Source organism: Salmo trutta, chromosome 34 (assembly GCF_901001165.1).
Source record: "Salmo trutta chromosome 34, fSalTru1.1, whole genome shotgun sequence".
Lineage (NCBI taxonomy): Eukaryota > Metazoa > Chordata > Actinopteri > Salmoniformes > Salmonidae > Salmo > Salmo trutta.
This window is the reverse complement of record NC_042990.1, coordinates 32,594,287-32,609,594: the sequence shown is the minus strand read 5'-3', so window position 1 is coordinate 32,609,594 and position 15,308 is coordinate 32,594,287. Positions and strand designations below refer to the sequence as shown.

Genomic DNA, 15,308 nt, shown 5'->3' with positions numbered 1-15,308 from the left:
TTGTAGTCTGTGATTTCCTATAGACCCTGCCACATACGTCTTGTATCTGAGCCGATGAATTGTGACTCCACTTTGTCCCTGTACCAGCATTTCGCTTCTTTGATTGCCTTGCGGAGGGAATAACTACACTGTTTATGTTCAGCCATACTCCCAGACCTCTTTCCTTGGCTAAATGCGGTGGTTCACGCTCTCAGTTTTGCGCGAATGCCGCCATCCATCCACGGTTTCTGGTTAGGGCAGGTTTTAATAGTCACAGTGGGTACATCTCCAATGCACTTCCTAATAAACTCACTCACCGAGTCAGCGTATAAATCAATGTTGTTCTCTGAGGCTGACCGGAACATATCCCAGTCTGCGTGATCATAACAATCTTGAAGCGTGGATTCCGCTTGGTCAGACCAGTGTTGAATGGTTCTAGTCACTGGTACATCCTGTTTGAGTTTCTGCCTATAAGACGGTAGGAGGAAGATGGCATCGTGGTTGGATTTGCCAAAGGGAGGGCTTTGTATGCATAAGTGTTCCCCTATAGTGTTGCTTCACAACAGTGTTGTATTCTTGTTCTAGGCCCGACTGCTGACGGTGTGTTAGTTCCTCCGTTTATTCACCATGTCTCTTTATCACTAAGCTCTCTTTCATTGGGAATTGTTTTCTGCTGCTTGGTATTTGAAAGGGGTGAACACTTGACTTCGTTAAAAACTGTGGAGTCTTGTAACAAGTCCTTACCACCAAGATAGTCTTATAACAGGGTGAATGTGATGCTATGTAGTCTACAGCCTGCAGGTTGCACTGACTTGGACAGTTAAAGATACAGGGCCGGGGCCCCTTTAAACACTGACTATCCAAAACTCTTAATGCAGTATTTGCCTCCTAAAAACTCAGCTAGCGACATTAATTTGTTTGGGCTGGTCCAGCAGAACAGACTGAAACCAACAACTCTGCCTCAGTGGCCCCTATCTACGATGTCGCCCCATGATGGAGATCACCAAATTAAAGTAATGTAATCACCTTTCTTATTTATTTAATTATGCTGCCTGCGTGCCTGTCTGTCTGCCTCCCTGCTTGCCTCCATTTTTGCCTGCCACTCTCCCTTCCTGCCCGTCTCCCTGCCTGCGCTGGAGGAGGCCCGTTTAGTCTCTCCCTCCCTCTGGCTACATGTTAAGAGGCCATCAATCCTTTCCTGCAGATTTAAAGCTTTACCTCCCTTCCCTTTTTCTTTTCATCACAGAGAAGACAACTTCATTCCGTTCCAAAACGACAGAGGGAAAAGTACATTTTTTCTCTTTCAGATTCTCAATAGAGTATAGAAGGTACGAAAATGGCAGATAGAAGTGGAAGGAATAAATTGGCCAGTGGACCACTCTGGCTGACGATTCCCACCAGCTCTCTTTTGTCTGGGCTTAGCCCTTTTCAAATCAGCACACTGGGGGATTAAAGACATTGTTAAACATGCCGCTTCTCCCAAACAAACCTATTATCCCCTGTGTTGGGGGTCTAAATACTTACCCTGTGAAATTTTGTTTTGGACTTATCAACAGGATAAGACTGCGATTGGGCTTCAGGACTTAGGCTTCGTCCCCATATTTATCTTGCTATTTTTCGCTGGATAAGTGTTGCAAAGCCGGTTGAAAATACATTACACTGTTCGGCTAAAAGGGTGTTGATAGCCATGGTGTAGATATCCTCCTCCCACGAAAAGTGTTGAAAGAGGGGGAAACGGCTCTCTCTCCCTCGCCAAGGTCTTCATTGGCATGGGAAACATTTGTTAACATTGCCAAAGCAAGTGAAGTAGATAATAAACAAAAGTGAAATAAACAATAAAAATGAACAGCAAACATTACACTCACAAAGTTCCAAAAGAATAAAGACATTTCAAATGTCAAATTGTGTATGTATGTATGTATGTATGTATGTATGTATGTATGTATGTATGTATGTATGTATGTATGTATATGTATATGTATATATATATATATATATATATAAAAAACTACCCAACAATATTATGCAAAAAAAAAAATATATATATATATATATATATATTTTTTTTTTAAATCGTCCGATTAATCGATATCAGCTTTTTTTGGTCCTCCAATAATCGGTATCAGTGTTGAAAAATCATAATCAGTCGACCTCTACGAGAGATTTTTCATCTGTATTTTTCGTAGCTGTCTACATACCACCACAGACCGATGCCGGCACTAAGACCACACTCATGGAGCTGTATACCGCCATAAGCAAACAGGAAAAAGCTCATCCAGAGGGGGCGCTCCTAGTGGCCAGGGACTTTAATGTAGGGAAACTTAAATCAGTTTTACCTCATTTCTATCAGCATGTTACATGTGCAACCAGAGGGGAAAAAATAAAAAATACAACTCTAGACCACCTTTACTCCACACACAGAGACGCATACAAAGCTCTCCCTCGCCCTCCATTTGGCAAATCTGACCATAATTATATCCTTACAAGCAAAAATTAAAGCAGGAAGCATCAGTGACTAGGTCAATAAAACAGTGGTCAGATGAAGCAGATGCTAGACTACAGGACTGTTTTGCTAGCACAGACTGGAATATGTTCCAGGATTCTTCCGATGGCATTGAGGATTACACCACATCAGCCACTGGCTTCATCAATAAATGCATCGATGACGTCATCCCCACAGTGACTGTAGGTACATACCCCAACCAGAAGCCATAGATTACAGGCAACATTCGCACTGAGCTAAAGGAAAGAGCTGCAGCTTCCAAGGAGTGGGACTTTAACCCGAAAGCTTATAAGAAATCCCACTATGCCCTAAATAACTTCTATGCTCGCTTCGAGGCAAGTAACACTGAAACATGCATGAGAGCATGAGCTGTTCCGAATGACTGTGATCACGCTCTCCGCAGCCGATGTGAATTTGGATGAATGAGGTGAATGGATTTGGATGAATGAGGTGCCCAATGTAAACTGCCTGTTACTCAGGCCCAGAAGCTAGGATATGCATATAATTGGTAGTATTGGATAGAAAACCCTCTAAAGTTTCCAAAACTGTTAACATAATGTCTGTGAGTATAACAGAACTGATATAGCAGGCGAAAACCCGAGGAGAATACATACGGGAAAAAAATGTTTTTGGGCTCACCACTCATTATAATGGCTGTCTATGGGAATATAAAAGGAATCTCCCAGATTGCAGTTCCTAGGGCTTCCAGTAGATGTCAACAGTCTTTAGAAAGAGTTTCAGGCTTGTTTTTTGAAAAACGAGCTAGAATTTGTAGTTTTTCTAAGTGGCTCCCATTTTGGCTATAGTGTTTGTAGCTCGCTCCGGTGAGGGCGCGCAATTTTGCGCTCTTTTGAATTTCGCGCTCTGCAATTTTACCGGATGTCGTCGAGGCCGGGCGCTAGTGGCACGCCTATCCCAAAGAGGTTTTAAACAGGTCAACACTCACAAGGCCGCAGTGTACTCCGAGCATGTGCTGACCAACTGGCAAGTGTCTTCACTGACATTTTCAACCTGTCCCTGTGAGTCTGTAATACCAACATGTTTCAAGCAGACCATCATAGTGTTCTTTGGCACAGGGACTAATGTAACCTGCCTAAATGACACCCGACCCATAGCACTCACGTCTGTAACCATGAAGTGCATTGAAAGGCTGGTTATGGCTCACATCATTATCCAAGAAACCCTAGACCCACTCCAATTTGCATACTGCCCCAACAGTTCCACAGATGATGCAATCTCTAATTCCCTCCACACTTTTAACTCTTACTTTTTTTTTGGTATTTTCTTAAAACTGCATACATAGTTGGTTAACCTCTCTGGGCCAGTGGGACGCCTACTCAACAGCCAGTGTAATCCCGTGGCGCGATATTCAAATACCTTAGAAATGCTATTACTTCAATTTCTCAAACATATGACTATTTTACACCATTTTAAAGACAAGACTCTTGTTAATCTAACCACACTGTCCGATTTCAAAAAGGCTTTACAACGAAAGCAAAACATTAGATTATGTCAGCAGAGTACCCAGCCAGAAATAATCAGACACCCATTTTTCAAGCTAGCATATAATGTCACATAAACCCAAACCACAGCTAAATGCAGCACTAACCTTCGATGATCTTCATCAGATGACAATCCTAGGACATTATGTTATACAATACATGCATGTTTTGTTCAATCAAGTTCATATTTATATCAAAAACCAGCTTTTTACATTAGCATGTGACTGGCATGTAACTAGCATTCCCACCGAACACTTCCGGTGAATTTACTAAATTACTCACGATAAACGTTCACAAAAAACATAATTATTTTAAGAATTATAGATACAGAACTCCTTTATGCACTCGCTATGTCCGAGCTTTTCGGTGAAAGCACATTTTGCAATATTCTGAGTAGATAGCCCGGCCATCACAGGCTAGCTATTTTGACACCCACCAAGTGTGGTACTCACCAAACTCCGATTTACTATTAGAAAAGTTTGATTACCTTTGCTGTTCTTCGTCAGAATGCACTCCCAGGACTTCTACTTCAATAACAAATGTTGGTTTGGTTCCAAATAATCCATAGTTATATCCAAATAACGACGTTTTGTTCGTGCGTTCAAGACACTATCCGAAGGGTAAAGAAGGGTGACGCGCCCGACGCATTTCGTGACAAAAAAATGTCTAAATATTCCATTACCGTACTTCGAAGCATGTCAAACGCTGTTTAAAATCAATTTGAATGCTATTTTTCTCCTAAAAAAGCAATAATATTCCGACCGGGAGTCGTTGTTTTCGTTCAAAGAGAGAAAGTAAACATGGTGTCGGCTCGTGCGCGCGCCTCCAGTCTCATTGTCCTCAGATCGACCACTTACAAAATGCGCTAATGTTTTTCAGCCAGGGCCTGCAAAGCCACCATTCATCGTTCTGGCGCCTTCTGAAAGCCTATGGGAGCGTTAGAAAATGTCACGTCATGCCAGAGATCCCCTGTTTTGGTTAGAGAGGATCAAGAAGGCCAAGAAAAAGTCAGAGAGAGCGCTTCCTGTTTGGAATCTTCTCAGGTTTTGGCCTGCCAAATGAGTTCTGTTATACTCACAGACACCATTCAAACAGTTTTATAAACTTTAGGGTGTTTTCTATCCAAATCAAACAATTATATGCATATTCTAGTTACTGGGCAGGAGTAGTAACCAGATTAAATCGGGTACGTTTTTTATCCGGCCGTGCAAATACTGCCCCCTATCCCCAACAGGTTAAGGGCTTGTAAGTCAGCATTTCACTAAGGTCTGCACCTGTTGTATTAGGCGAATGTGACATAAAATTTGTGCAAATAGTTAAAGTACAAAAACGAAAATGAATAAACAAATAGGTTGTATTTACAATGGTGTTTGTTCTTCACTGGTTGCCCTTTTCTTGTGACAACAGGTCACACATCTTGCTGCTGTGATGGCACATTGAGGTATTTCACATGAGAGTTTATCAAAATTGGATTTGTTTTCAAATTCATTGTGGGTCCGTGTAATCTGAGAGAAATATGTGTCTCTAATATGGTCATACATTTGGCAGGAGGTTAGGAAGTGTAGCTCAGTTTCCACCTCATTTTGTGGGCAGTCTGCACATAGCTGGTCTTCTCTTGAGAGCCAGGTCTGCCAACGGTGGCCTTTCTCAATAGCAAGGCTATGCTCACTGAGTCTGTACATAGTCAAAGATTTCCATAATTTGGGGTCAGTCACAGTGGTCAGGTATTCTGCCACTGTGTACTCTGTTCAGGACCAAATAGCATTCTAGTTTGCTCAGTTTTTTTGTTAATTACTTGACACATTGGAAAGAATTATCTTTTTGTTTCCTCAAGATTTGGTTGGGTCTAATTGTGTTGCTGTCCTGGGACTCTGTGAGGTCTGTTTGTGTTTGTGAACAGAGCCCCAGGACCAGCTTGCTTAGGGGACTCTTCTCCAGGTTAATCTCTCTGTAGGTGATGGCTTTATTATGGAAGGTTTGGGAATCGCTTCATTTTAGGTGGTTGTAGAATTAAACAGCTCTTTTCTGGATTTAGATCATTTGCGGGTATCGGCCTAATTCTGCTCTGCATGCAGAATTTGGTGTTTGTCCCATTTTGTGAATTCTTGGTTGGTGAGCGGACCCCAGACCTCACAACCATAAAGGGAAATGGGTTCTATAACTGATTCAAGTATTTTTAGCCAGATCCTAATTGGCATGTCAAATTTTATGGTCCTTTTGATGGAATAGAAGGCCCGTCTTGCCTTGTCTCTCAGCTCATTCACAGCTTTGTGGAAGTTACCTGTGGCGCTGAGGTTTACGCTGAGGTATGTATAGTTTTGTGTTTGCTCTAAGGTAACGGTGTCTAGATGGAATTTGTATTTGTGGTCCTGGCAACTGGACCTTTTTTGGAACACCATTATTTTTGTCTTACTGAGATTTACTGTCAGGGCCCAGGTCTGGCCGAATCTGTGCAGAAGATCTAGGTGCTGCTGTAGGCCCTCCTTGATTGGGGACAGAAGCACCAGATCATCAGCAAACCGTAGACATTTGACTTCAGATTCTAGTAAGGTGAGGCAGGGTGCTGCAGACTGTTCTAGTGCCCTCGCCAATTCATTGATATGTTGAAGAGGGTGGGGTTTAAGCTGCATCCCTGTCTCACCCCACGGCCCTGTGGAAATAAATGTTTTATTTTGCTAATTTTAACCGCACACTTGTTTGTGTACATGGATTTTATAATGTTGTATGTTTTTCCATCAACACCACTTTCCATCAATTTGTATAGCAAACACTCATGCCAGATTGAGTCAATAGCTTTTTCGAAATCAATGAAGCATGAGAAGACTTTGTTTTGGTTTGTTTGTCAATTATGGTTCGCAGGTTGAATACAATTGAAGTCGGAAGTTAACATACACCTTAGCCAAATACATTTAAACTCCGTTTTTCAAAATGTAATTTAATCCTAATAAAAACTCCCTGAAGTAGGAGTCAGTCAGTTAGGATCACCACTTTATTTTAAGAATGGCAAATCTCAGAATAATAGTAGAGAGAATTATTTATTTCAGCTTTTATTTCTTTCATCATATTCCCAGCAGGTCAGAAGTTTACATACACTCAATTAGTATTTGGTAGCATTGCCTTTAAATTGTTTAATTTGGATCAGACGTTTTGGGTAGCCTTCCCACAATAAGTTGGGTGAATTTTGGCCCATTCCTCATGACAGAGCTGGTGTAACTGAGTCAGGTTTGTAGGCCTCCTTGCTCACACACGCTTTTTCAGTTCTGCCCACAGATTTTCTGTAGGATTTAGGTCAGGGCTTTATGATGGCCACTCCAATACCTTGACTTGTTGTCCTTAAGCCATAACCTTGGAAGTATGCTTGGGGTCATTGTCCATTTGGAAGACCCATTTGCAACCAAGCTTTAACTTCCTGACTGATGTCTTGAGATGTTGCTTCAATATATCCACATAATTTTCCTGCCTCATGATGCCATCTATTTTGTGATGCGCACCAGTCCCTCCTGCAGCAAAGCACCCCCGCAACATGATGCTGCCACCCCCGTGCTTCACGGTTGGGATGGTGTTCTTGGGCTTGCAACCCCCCCCCCCCTTTTCCTCCAAACATAACGATGGTCATTATGGCCAAACAGTTCTATTATTGTTTCATCAGACCAGAGGACATTTCTCCAAAAATTACAATCTTTGTGTCCATGTGCAGTTGCAAACCGTAGTCTGGCTTTTTTTAATGGCGGTTTTGGAGCAGTGGCTTCTTCCTTGCTGAGCGGCCTTTCAGGTTATGTCGATATAGGACTTGTTTTACTGTGGATATAGATACTTTTGTACCCGTTTCCTCCAGCATCTTCACAAGGTCCTTTGCTTTTGTTCTGGGATTGATTTGCACTTTTCACACCAAAGTACGTTCTAGGAGACAGAACGCGTCTCCTTCCTGAGCGGTATGACGGCTGCGATGTCCCATGGTGTTTATACTTGCGTACTATTGTTTGTACAGATGAACGTGGTACCTTCAGGCGTTTGGAATTGCTCCCAAGGATGAACCAGACTTGTGGAGGTCTACAATTTTTTTTCTGAGGTCTTGGCTGATTTCTTTTGATTTTCCCATGATGTCAAGCAAAGAGGCACTGAGTTTGAAGGTAGGCCTTGAAATACATCCACAGCTACACCTCCAATTGACTCAAACGATGTCAATTAGCCTATCAGAAGCTTCTAAAGCCATGACATTTTCTGGAATTTTCTAAGCTGTTTAAAGGCACAGTCAACTTAGTGTATGTAAACTTCTGACCCACTGGAATTGTGATACAGTGAATTATAAGTGAAATAATCTGTTTGTAAACAATTGTTGGAAGAATTACTTGTGTCATGCAGAAAGTAGATGTCCTAACTGACTTGCCAAAACTATATTTTGTTAACAAGACATTTGTGGAGTGGTTGAAAAACGAGTTTTAATGACTCCAACCTAAGTCTATGTAAACTTCCGACTTCAACTGTATGCTGTCTGTTGTATGGTAATTTGGAAGAAAGCCAATTTGACATTTGCTCAGTACATTGTTTTCACTGAGGAAATGTATGAGTCTGCTGTTAATGCAGAGGATGTTCCCAAAGTTGCTGTTGAAACCTATCCCACTGTAGTTATTGGGGTCAAATTTGGCTCCACTTTTATGGATTGGGTTGATTAGTCCTTAGTTCCAAATATTGGGGACGATCCCAGAGCTAAGGATGATGTTAGAGTTTTAGTATAGACAATTGGAATTTGTCATCTGTATGTTTGATCATTTCATTGAGGATACCATCACACAATAGTCCTTTATCGGTTGGAGGGGTTGTATTTTGTCCTGTAGTTCATTCAATGTAATTGGAGAATCCAGTGGGTTCTGGAAGTCTTTAATAGTTGATTCTAAGATTTGTATTTGATCATGTATATGTTTTTGCTGTTTGTTCTTTGTTGTAGAGCCAAAAAGATTGGAGAAGTGGTTTCTCTCTCTCTCCCTCTCCTCCTCCCATCCCAGCTCTGTACTTCTCCAAACCTGACTCGCACTGTTCTTTTCACTGTCTCTGTTTTTCCCCCCTCAGGCAAGAGCAGCAGTAACTCTGTTCACTTCACTTTAGCCTTCAGCTCAACTTCACTCATAAAGGAACAAAAACAACAAAGCCTCCTACTTCTGGATGCCTCCGGTGCGGTTGTGTTTGATAGCAGAGTGATGTCTAGGCAGAGAACAACTTTTAAATAATTTATTTATGATGAAAACAACCCCAAAAACACTGTCAGTTGGACTCCTAGCCTGCATCCCAAATGGCATTCTATTCCCTATATAGTGCACTACTTTTGACCAGGGCTCACATGGGGTTTTGGTCAAAAGTAGTGTACTATATAGTATGGCTGGGAATTGCCAGGGAACTCACAATACGATATTATCATGATACTTAGGTGCCAATACGATATGTATTGCCATTTTTTATGTTTTTACCCTCTCTAGGGTAGGGGGCAGTATTTGCACGGCCGGATAAAAAACGTACCCGATTTAATCTGGTTATTACTACTGCCCAGAAACTAGAATATGCATATAATTATTGGCTTTGGATAGAAAACACCCTAAAGTTTCTAAAACTGTTTGAATGGTGTCTGTGAGTATAACAGAACTCATATGGCAGGCAAAAACCTGAGAAGATTCCTTACAGGAAGCGCCCAATCTGACCATTTCTTGGGCTTCTACACTCTCTTTATTGAAAACTGAGGATCTCTGCTGTAACGTGACACTTCCTATGGCTCCCATAGGCTCTCAGAAGGTGGCAAAACGGTGAATGATGCCTTTGGAGCCCCTGGCTGAAAAACAGTAGCGCATTTGGATAGTGGTCGATCAGAGAACAATGAGACTGGAGGTGCGTGCACGAGGCGACACCATGTTTTTATTATTTCGTCTTTGAACGAAAACAACGACTCCCGGTCGGAATATTATCGCTTTTTTAAGAGAAAAATCGCATAAAAATTGATTTTAAACAGCGGTTGACATGCTTCGAAGTACGGTAATGGAATATTTAGAAATGTTTTGTCACGAAACATGTCGGGCGCGTCACCCTTTGTCACCCTTCGGATAGTGTCTTGAACGCACGAAAAAAACAGAGGATATTTGAACATAACTATGGATTATTTTGAACCAAACCAACATTTGTTATTGAAGTAGAAGTCCTGGGAGTGCATTCTGACGAAGAACAGCAAAGGTAATCAAATTTTTCTAATAGTAAATCGGAGTTTGGTGAGGGCCAAACTTGGTGGGTGTCAAAATAGCTAGCCGTGATGGCTGGGCTATCTACTCAGAATATTGCAAAATGTGCTTTTGCCGAAAAGCTATTTTAAAATCGGACATAGCGATTGCATAAAGGAGTTCTGTATCTATAATTCTTAAAATAATTGTTATGTTTTTTGTGAACGTTTATCGTGAGTAATTTAGTAAATTCACCGGAAGTTTGCGGTGGGTATGCTAGTTCTGAACGTCACATGCTAATGTAAAAAGCTGGTTTTTGATATAAATATGAACTTGATTGAACAAAACATGCATGTATTGTATAACATAATGTCCTAGGAGTGTCATCTGATGAAGATCATCAAAGGTTAGTGCTGCATTTAGCTGTGGTTTGGGTTTATGTGACATTATATGCTAGCTTGAAAAATGGGTGTCTGATTATTTCTGGCTGGGTACTCTGCTGACATAATCTAATGTTTTGCTTTCGTTGTAAAGCCTTTTTGAAATCGGACAGTGTGGTTAGATTAACGAGAGTCTTGTCTTTAAAATGGTGTAAAATAATATGTTTGAGAAATTGAAGTAATAGCATTTCTAAGGTATTTGAATAACGCGCCACAGGATTCCACTGGCTGTTGAGTAGGTGGGACGATTTCGTCCCACATACCCTAGAGAGGTTAACCTTTATTTAACTAGGCAAGTCAGTTAAGACAAATTCTTATTTACAAAGACGGCCTACCGGGAAACAGTGGGTTAACTGCCTTGTTCAGGGGCAGAACGACATATTTTTACCTTGTCAGCTCGGGGATTCGATCCAGCAATCTTTTGGTTACTGGACCCAACGTTCTAACCACTAGGCTATCTGCCGCACCAATTCTCACGATTCTATATGTATTGCGATTCGATAGAGATTTTATTGCGTTTTGGTGCAGGTACTGCCAACTAGCGCAATAAATAATATTGAGATTGTCAAAACAATATATCGTCAGAAATAATATCCCAATATGTAACCGTATCAATGTATTCCCCCATCACTACTACACAGGGAAAGGACGCAATTTCAGACACAGCCCCAGTTACCTGCTCTGCGCGCCTCGAAACAAGCCATGCCCATCTCTTCCTTTAGCTCCTCGTTCTCCACGGCGATGGCCTCGCCTACACCAACAAAACGTCCCACAGCAACGCTGACGGCCTGGCCCACTCTCTGGATGGCCTGCTGGGTCCGCTCCGACTTCTTTGGCTTGTCTTTGTGGTTGATCAGTGTGGTGATCTAGGAGGATACAGTGACTGGTAAGTGTGGTGATACAGAGACACAACCTGGTCAGTGTGGTGATACAGAGACACAGGCTAGTCAGTGTGGTGATACAGGGACACAGGCTAGTCAGTGTGGTGATACAGAGACACAGGCTAGTCAGTGTGGTGATACAGAGACACAGGCTAGTCAGTGTGGTGATACAGAGACACAGGCTGGTCAGTGTGGTGATACAGAGACACAGGCTGGTCAGTGTGGTGATACAGAGACACAGGCTGGTCAGTGTGGTGATACAGAGACACAGGCTGGTCAGTGTGGTGATACAGAGACACACTTTCCATGGCAGTGTGCTGCTGTGCTCAACCTGAATCAGCATACCAACCCATTTCACTGTGGAACAGCATGTTTCCCCAAAACAAATAACTGTCTACACCATCCAGGGTACAGCGCAGGCCGCGTTTCCACCACTTTGCCCAAGTGAGGAACCAGAAAAAAAAGTAGATTAGACTAATTTCCTTTTCCCGGAGAGAGACAGAGAGCTGATTGCTGATTTCCTATGGAGTAGCCTAACAGGTGGAGAGAGCTGGCAGTGAGACAGCAGGAGGTGTCTCCCGTAGCGCAGCATCTACACACACACACACACACACACACAAACTTACACACGCACTCACAGGCAACTCAGGTGGGGCCTATTAGCGACGATCAGAATAATTTGTTATGTATCGGACACACGCAAACACACGCACGCGCACCCACAACTCAGATGGGGCCTGTTAGCTACGATCAGAGTAATTTGTTATATATAGGTTTGAACCAATTACTATAAATTATTCACTGATTGCCTTAGATACCTGAATGGAAACAATCCCTTCCAGACCATAACAGTGCACAGTTGGTGAGAGCTCAGTCGGGGGGAATTGAAACTCCTGGAGTGTGTCCCAAATGGCCCCCTATTTCCTTTGTAGCACTACTTTTGACCAGGGCCCACCATGAAGGGAGAATGGTGCCATTTGGGACACAACCCTGTGGTCAGGTATCTATAATGTAGTAGGTTTACTGTACAAACCATGGTGCATATAAGCAAGTTTAAAACAAGTCTAAAACGCATGTAAAACTGTCTAAACTTGGGCCCGCAAAACATAGCTATCGATTCCTTCCGAAAATCTATGTGGTAGGATTTTTTGAAACAAGATTTCATCCAACCAGTGGCTCAAATGATTATTTTTGGATTTGAACTGACTTTAGAATAGAAGGTGCTGGGACAGATAATACATTTGTCAATTTCCTATATACAGTTGAAGTCGGAAGTTTACATACACCTTAGCCAAATACATTTAAGCTCAGTTTTCACAATTCCTGACATTTAATACTTGTAAAAATGATCTGTCTTAGGTCAGTTAGGATCACCACTTTATTTTAAGAATGTGAAATGTCAGAATAATAGTAGAGAGAATGATTTATTTCAGCTTTTATTTCTTTCATCACATTCCCAGTGGGTCAGAAGTTTACATACACTCAATTAGTATTTGGTAGCATTGTGGGAATGCTACCAAATACTACAATTTTTTTTCCTGAGGTCTTAGCTGATTTATTTTTTATTTTCCCAAGATGTCAAGCAAAGAGGCACTGAGTTTGAAGGTAGGCCTTGAAATACATTCACAAGTACACCTCCAATTGACTCAAATTATGTCAATTAGCCTATCAGAAGCTTCTAAAGCCATGACATCATTTTCTGGAATTTTCCAAGCTGTTTAAAGGCACAGACAACTTAGTGTATGTAAACTTCTGACCCACTGGAATCGTGATACAGTGAATTATAAGTGATATAATCTGTCTGTAAACATTTGTTGGAAAAATTACTTGTGTCATGCACAAAGTAGATGTCCTAACCAACTCGCCAAAACTATATTTTAACAAGAAATTTGTGGAGTGGTTGAAAAACGAGTTTTAATGACTCCAACTTAAGTGTATGTAAACTTTCGACTTCAACTGTATGTGAATTGGGAAAGAGGACCAGAGGGAGAGAGAGATGCAGAGAGAGAGAGAGATGCAGAGAGAGGGAGAGATGCAGAGAGAGGGAGAGATGCAGAGAGAGGGAGAGATGCAGAGAGAGGGAGAGATGCAGAGAGAGGGAGAGATGCAGAGAGAGAGAGATGCAGAGAGAGATGCAGAGAGAGAGAGATGCAGAGAGAGAGAGATGCAGAGAGAGAGAGAGAGATGCAGAGAGAGAGAGAGAGAGAGAGAGAGAGAGAGAGAGAGAGAGAGAGAGAGAGAGAGAGAGAGAGAGAGAGAGAGAGAGAGAGAGAGAGAGAGAGAGAGAGAGAGAGAGAGAGAGAGAGAGAGAGAGAGAGAGAGAGAGAGAGAGAGAGAGAGAGAGAGAGAGAGGCAGAGAGGCAGAGGGAGAGAGAATGCAAAGAGGAAGCACTAGGGAGCTCATCAAGTGCAGTGGGGATAGGTAATTCCCCTTCATCCACCTGCTTTTCACAGCCCACTCTTCAAACAGAACCACAGCCCACTTTTCAACCATAATAGAACCACAGCCCGTGCTTCAACCAGAACCACAGGCCGCTCTTCAACCAGAACAGAACCACAGGCCGCTCTTCAACCAGAAAAGAACCACAGTCAGCTCTTCAACCAGAACAGAACCACAGCCAGCTCTTCAACCAGAACAGAACCACAGCCAGCTCTTATACCAGGCGGCAGGTAGCCTAGAGGTTAAGAGTGTTGGGCTAGTAACCAAAAGTTCGCTGGTTCGAATTCCTAAGTAGACTAGGTGAAAAATATGTTGATATGCCCTTGAGCAAGGCACTTTTCCAAAGCAACTTACAGGAGCAATTAGGGTTAAGAGCCTCTGCTAATTTACTAAAATGTAACAGAACCACAGCCCATTCTTCAACCAGAACAGAACCACAGCCCACTTTTCAACCAAAACAGAAGATGCTCAAGACACATTAATTGGAAGGGGGCGGCAGGTGAGTTTGGAGTGAGTGCGTGACTACGTGATGTCACAGTGTAGCCGAGTGGAATGCGATGGTTGGTTTAGTGACGTGTGTCCCTGAAGAGGACGATAATCAGACAATGAGAGAAAATGTAACAGAGCATATCTCTCACTCTCCCCACTGATCTGCCACTCTCCTCTCTCTCTCCTTCAATGCATCACAACAGCACTGCCTGGCAAGGATTAGATAGTCACTACTTATGATGCCTCCAAACCAAGGAGCGCTCGCTAACTCACTCACAGAAAAAAAGAGGCATTCTATAGGAAAAGGGAAATTCCATTTCTGTCCTGAAGCCTGAATACTGGATGAGTTCTACTACTGTATATAACAGTATAGGACCATGGTGACTCAGTAATCGAGTTACCATATGTCACACTGTACACATCCTCTGCAGAAGGTTAGAATGTTTCCTGAATTCAAATCAACATCACAATGACACTTACATTCTGTGCAGACTAATGGACAATCCATTTTTCTAATCTAATCATTCGAGTCATGTGTCTTCATTACCCAGTACATGAGGATAACGGATGGTGTGTGTGTGTATTTGGCGTGCAGGTCATAAAGGGCCTGAATCACGGGGCATCTGGGATTCATGACACTCAAATGCCCTCTCGCGCTGGCACTCACCCAGAAAAGAAGGGATGCGACAGAACCTCAGGAACCTGACCAGTGCATCTGGTCGTGTTCCAAATGGAACACTGTTCCCTATATAGCACACTACTTTTGGCCAGGCCCAGGGAAATAGGGTGCCGTTTGGGAAACACACTCTGCCTTTTAGCAGCTTGTTGAACGACTGTGGAAACCTGATAATAGCTCCCTCCGTGAGAAATCCCTCCA

The 15,308-nt window shown here is 42.4% G+C and overlaps 1 protein-coding gene across 5 annotated transcripts in view; it reads right to left on the bottom strand.

Annotated features, from left to right (window-relative positions):
• LOC115174042 (alpha-catulin) overlaps positions 1–15,308 on the bottom strand; it is a 93,675-nt gene that overhangs the window by 39,484 nt on the left and 38,883 nt on the right. For all 5 annotated transcript variants that reach the window (XM_029732656.1, XM_029732658.1, XM_029732659.1 and 2 more), the window contains exon 2: positions 11,298–11,487. In XM_029732656.1, the coding sequence (XP_029588516.1) occupies positions 11,298–11,487 (190 nt within the window). The remainder of the gene's footprint in view (positions 1–11,297; positions 11,488–15,308) is intronic.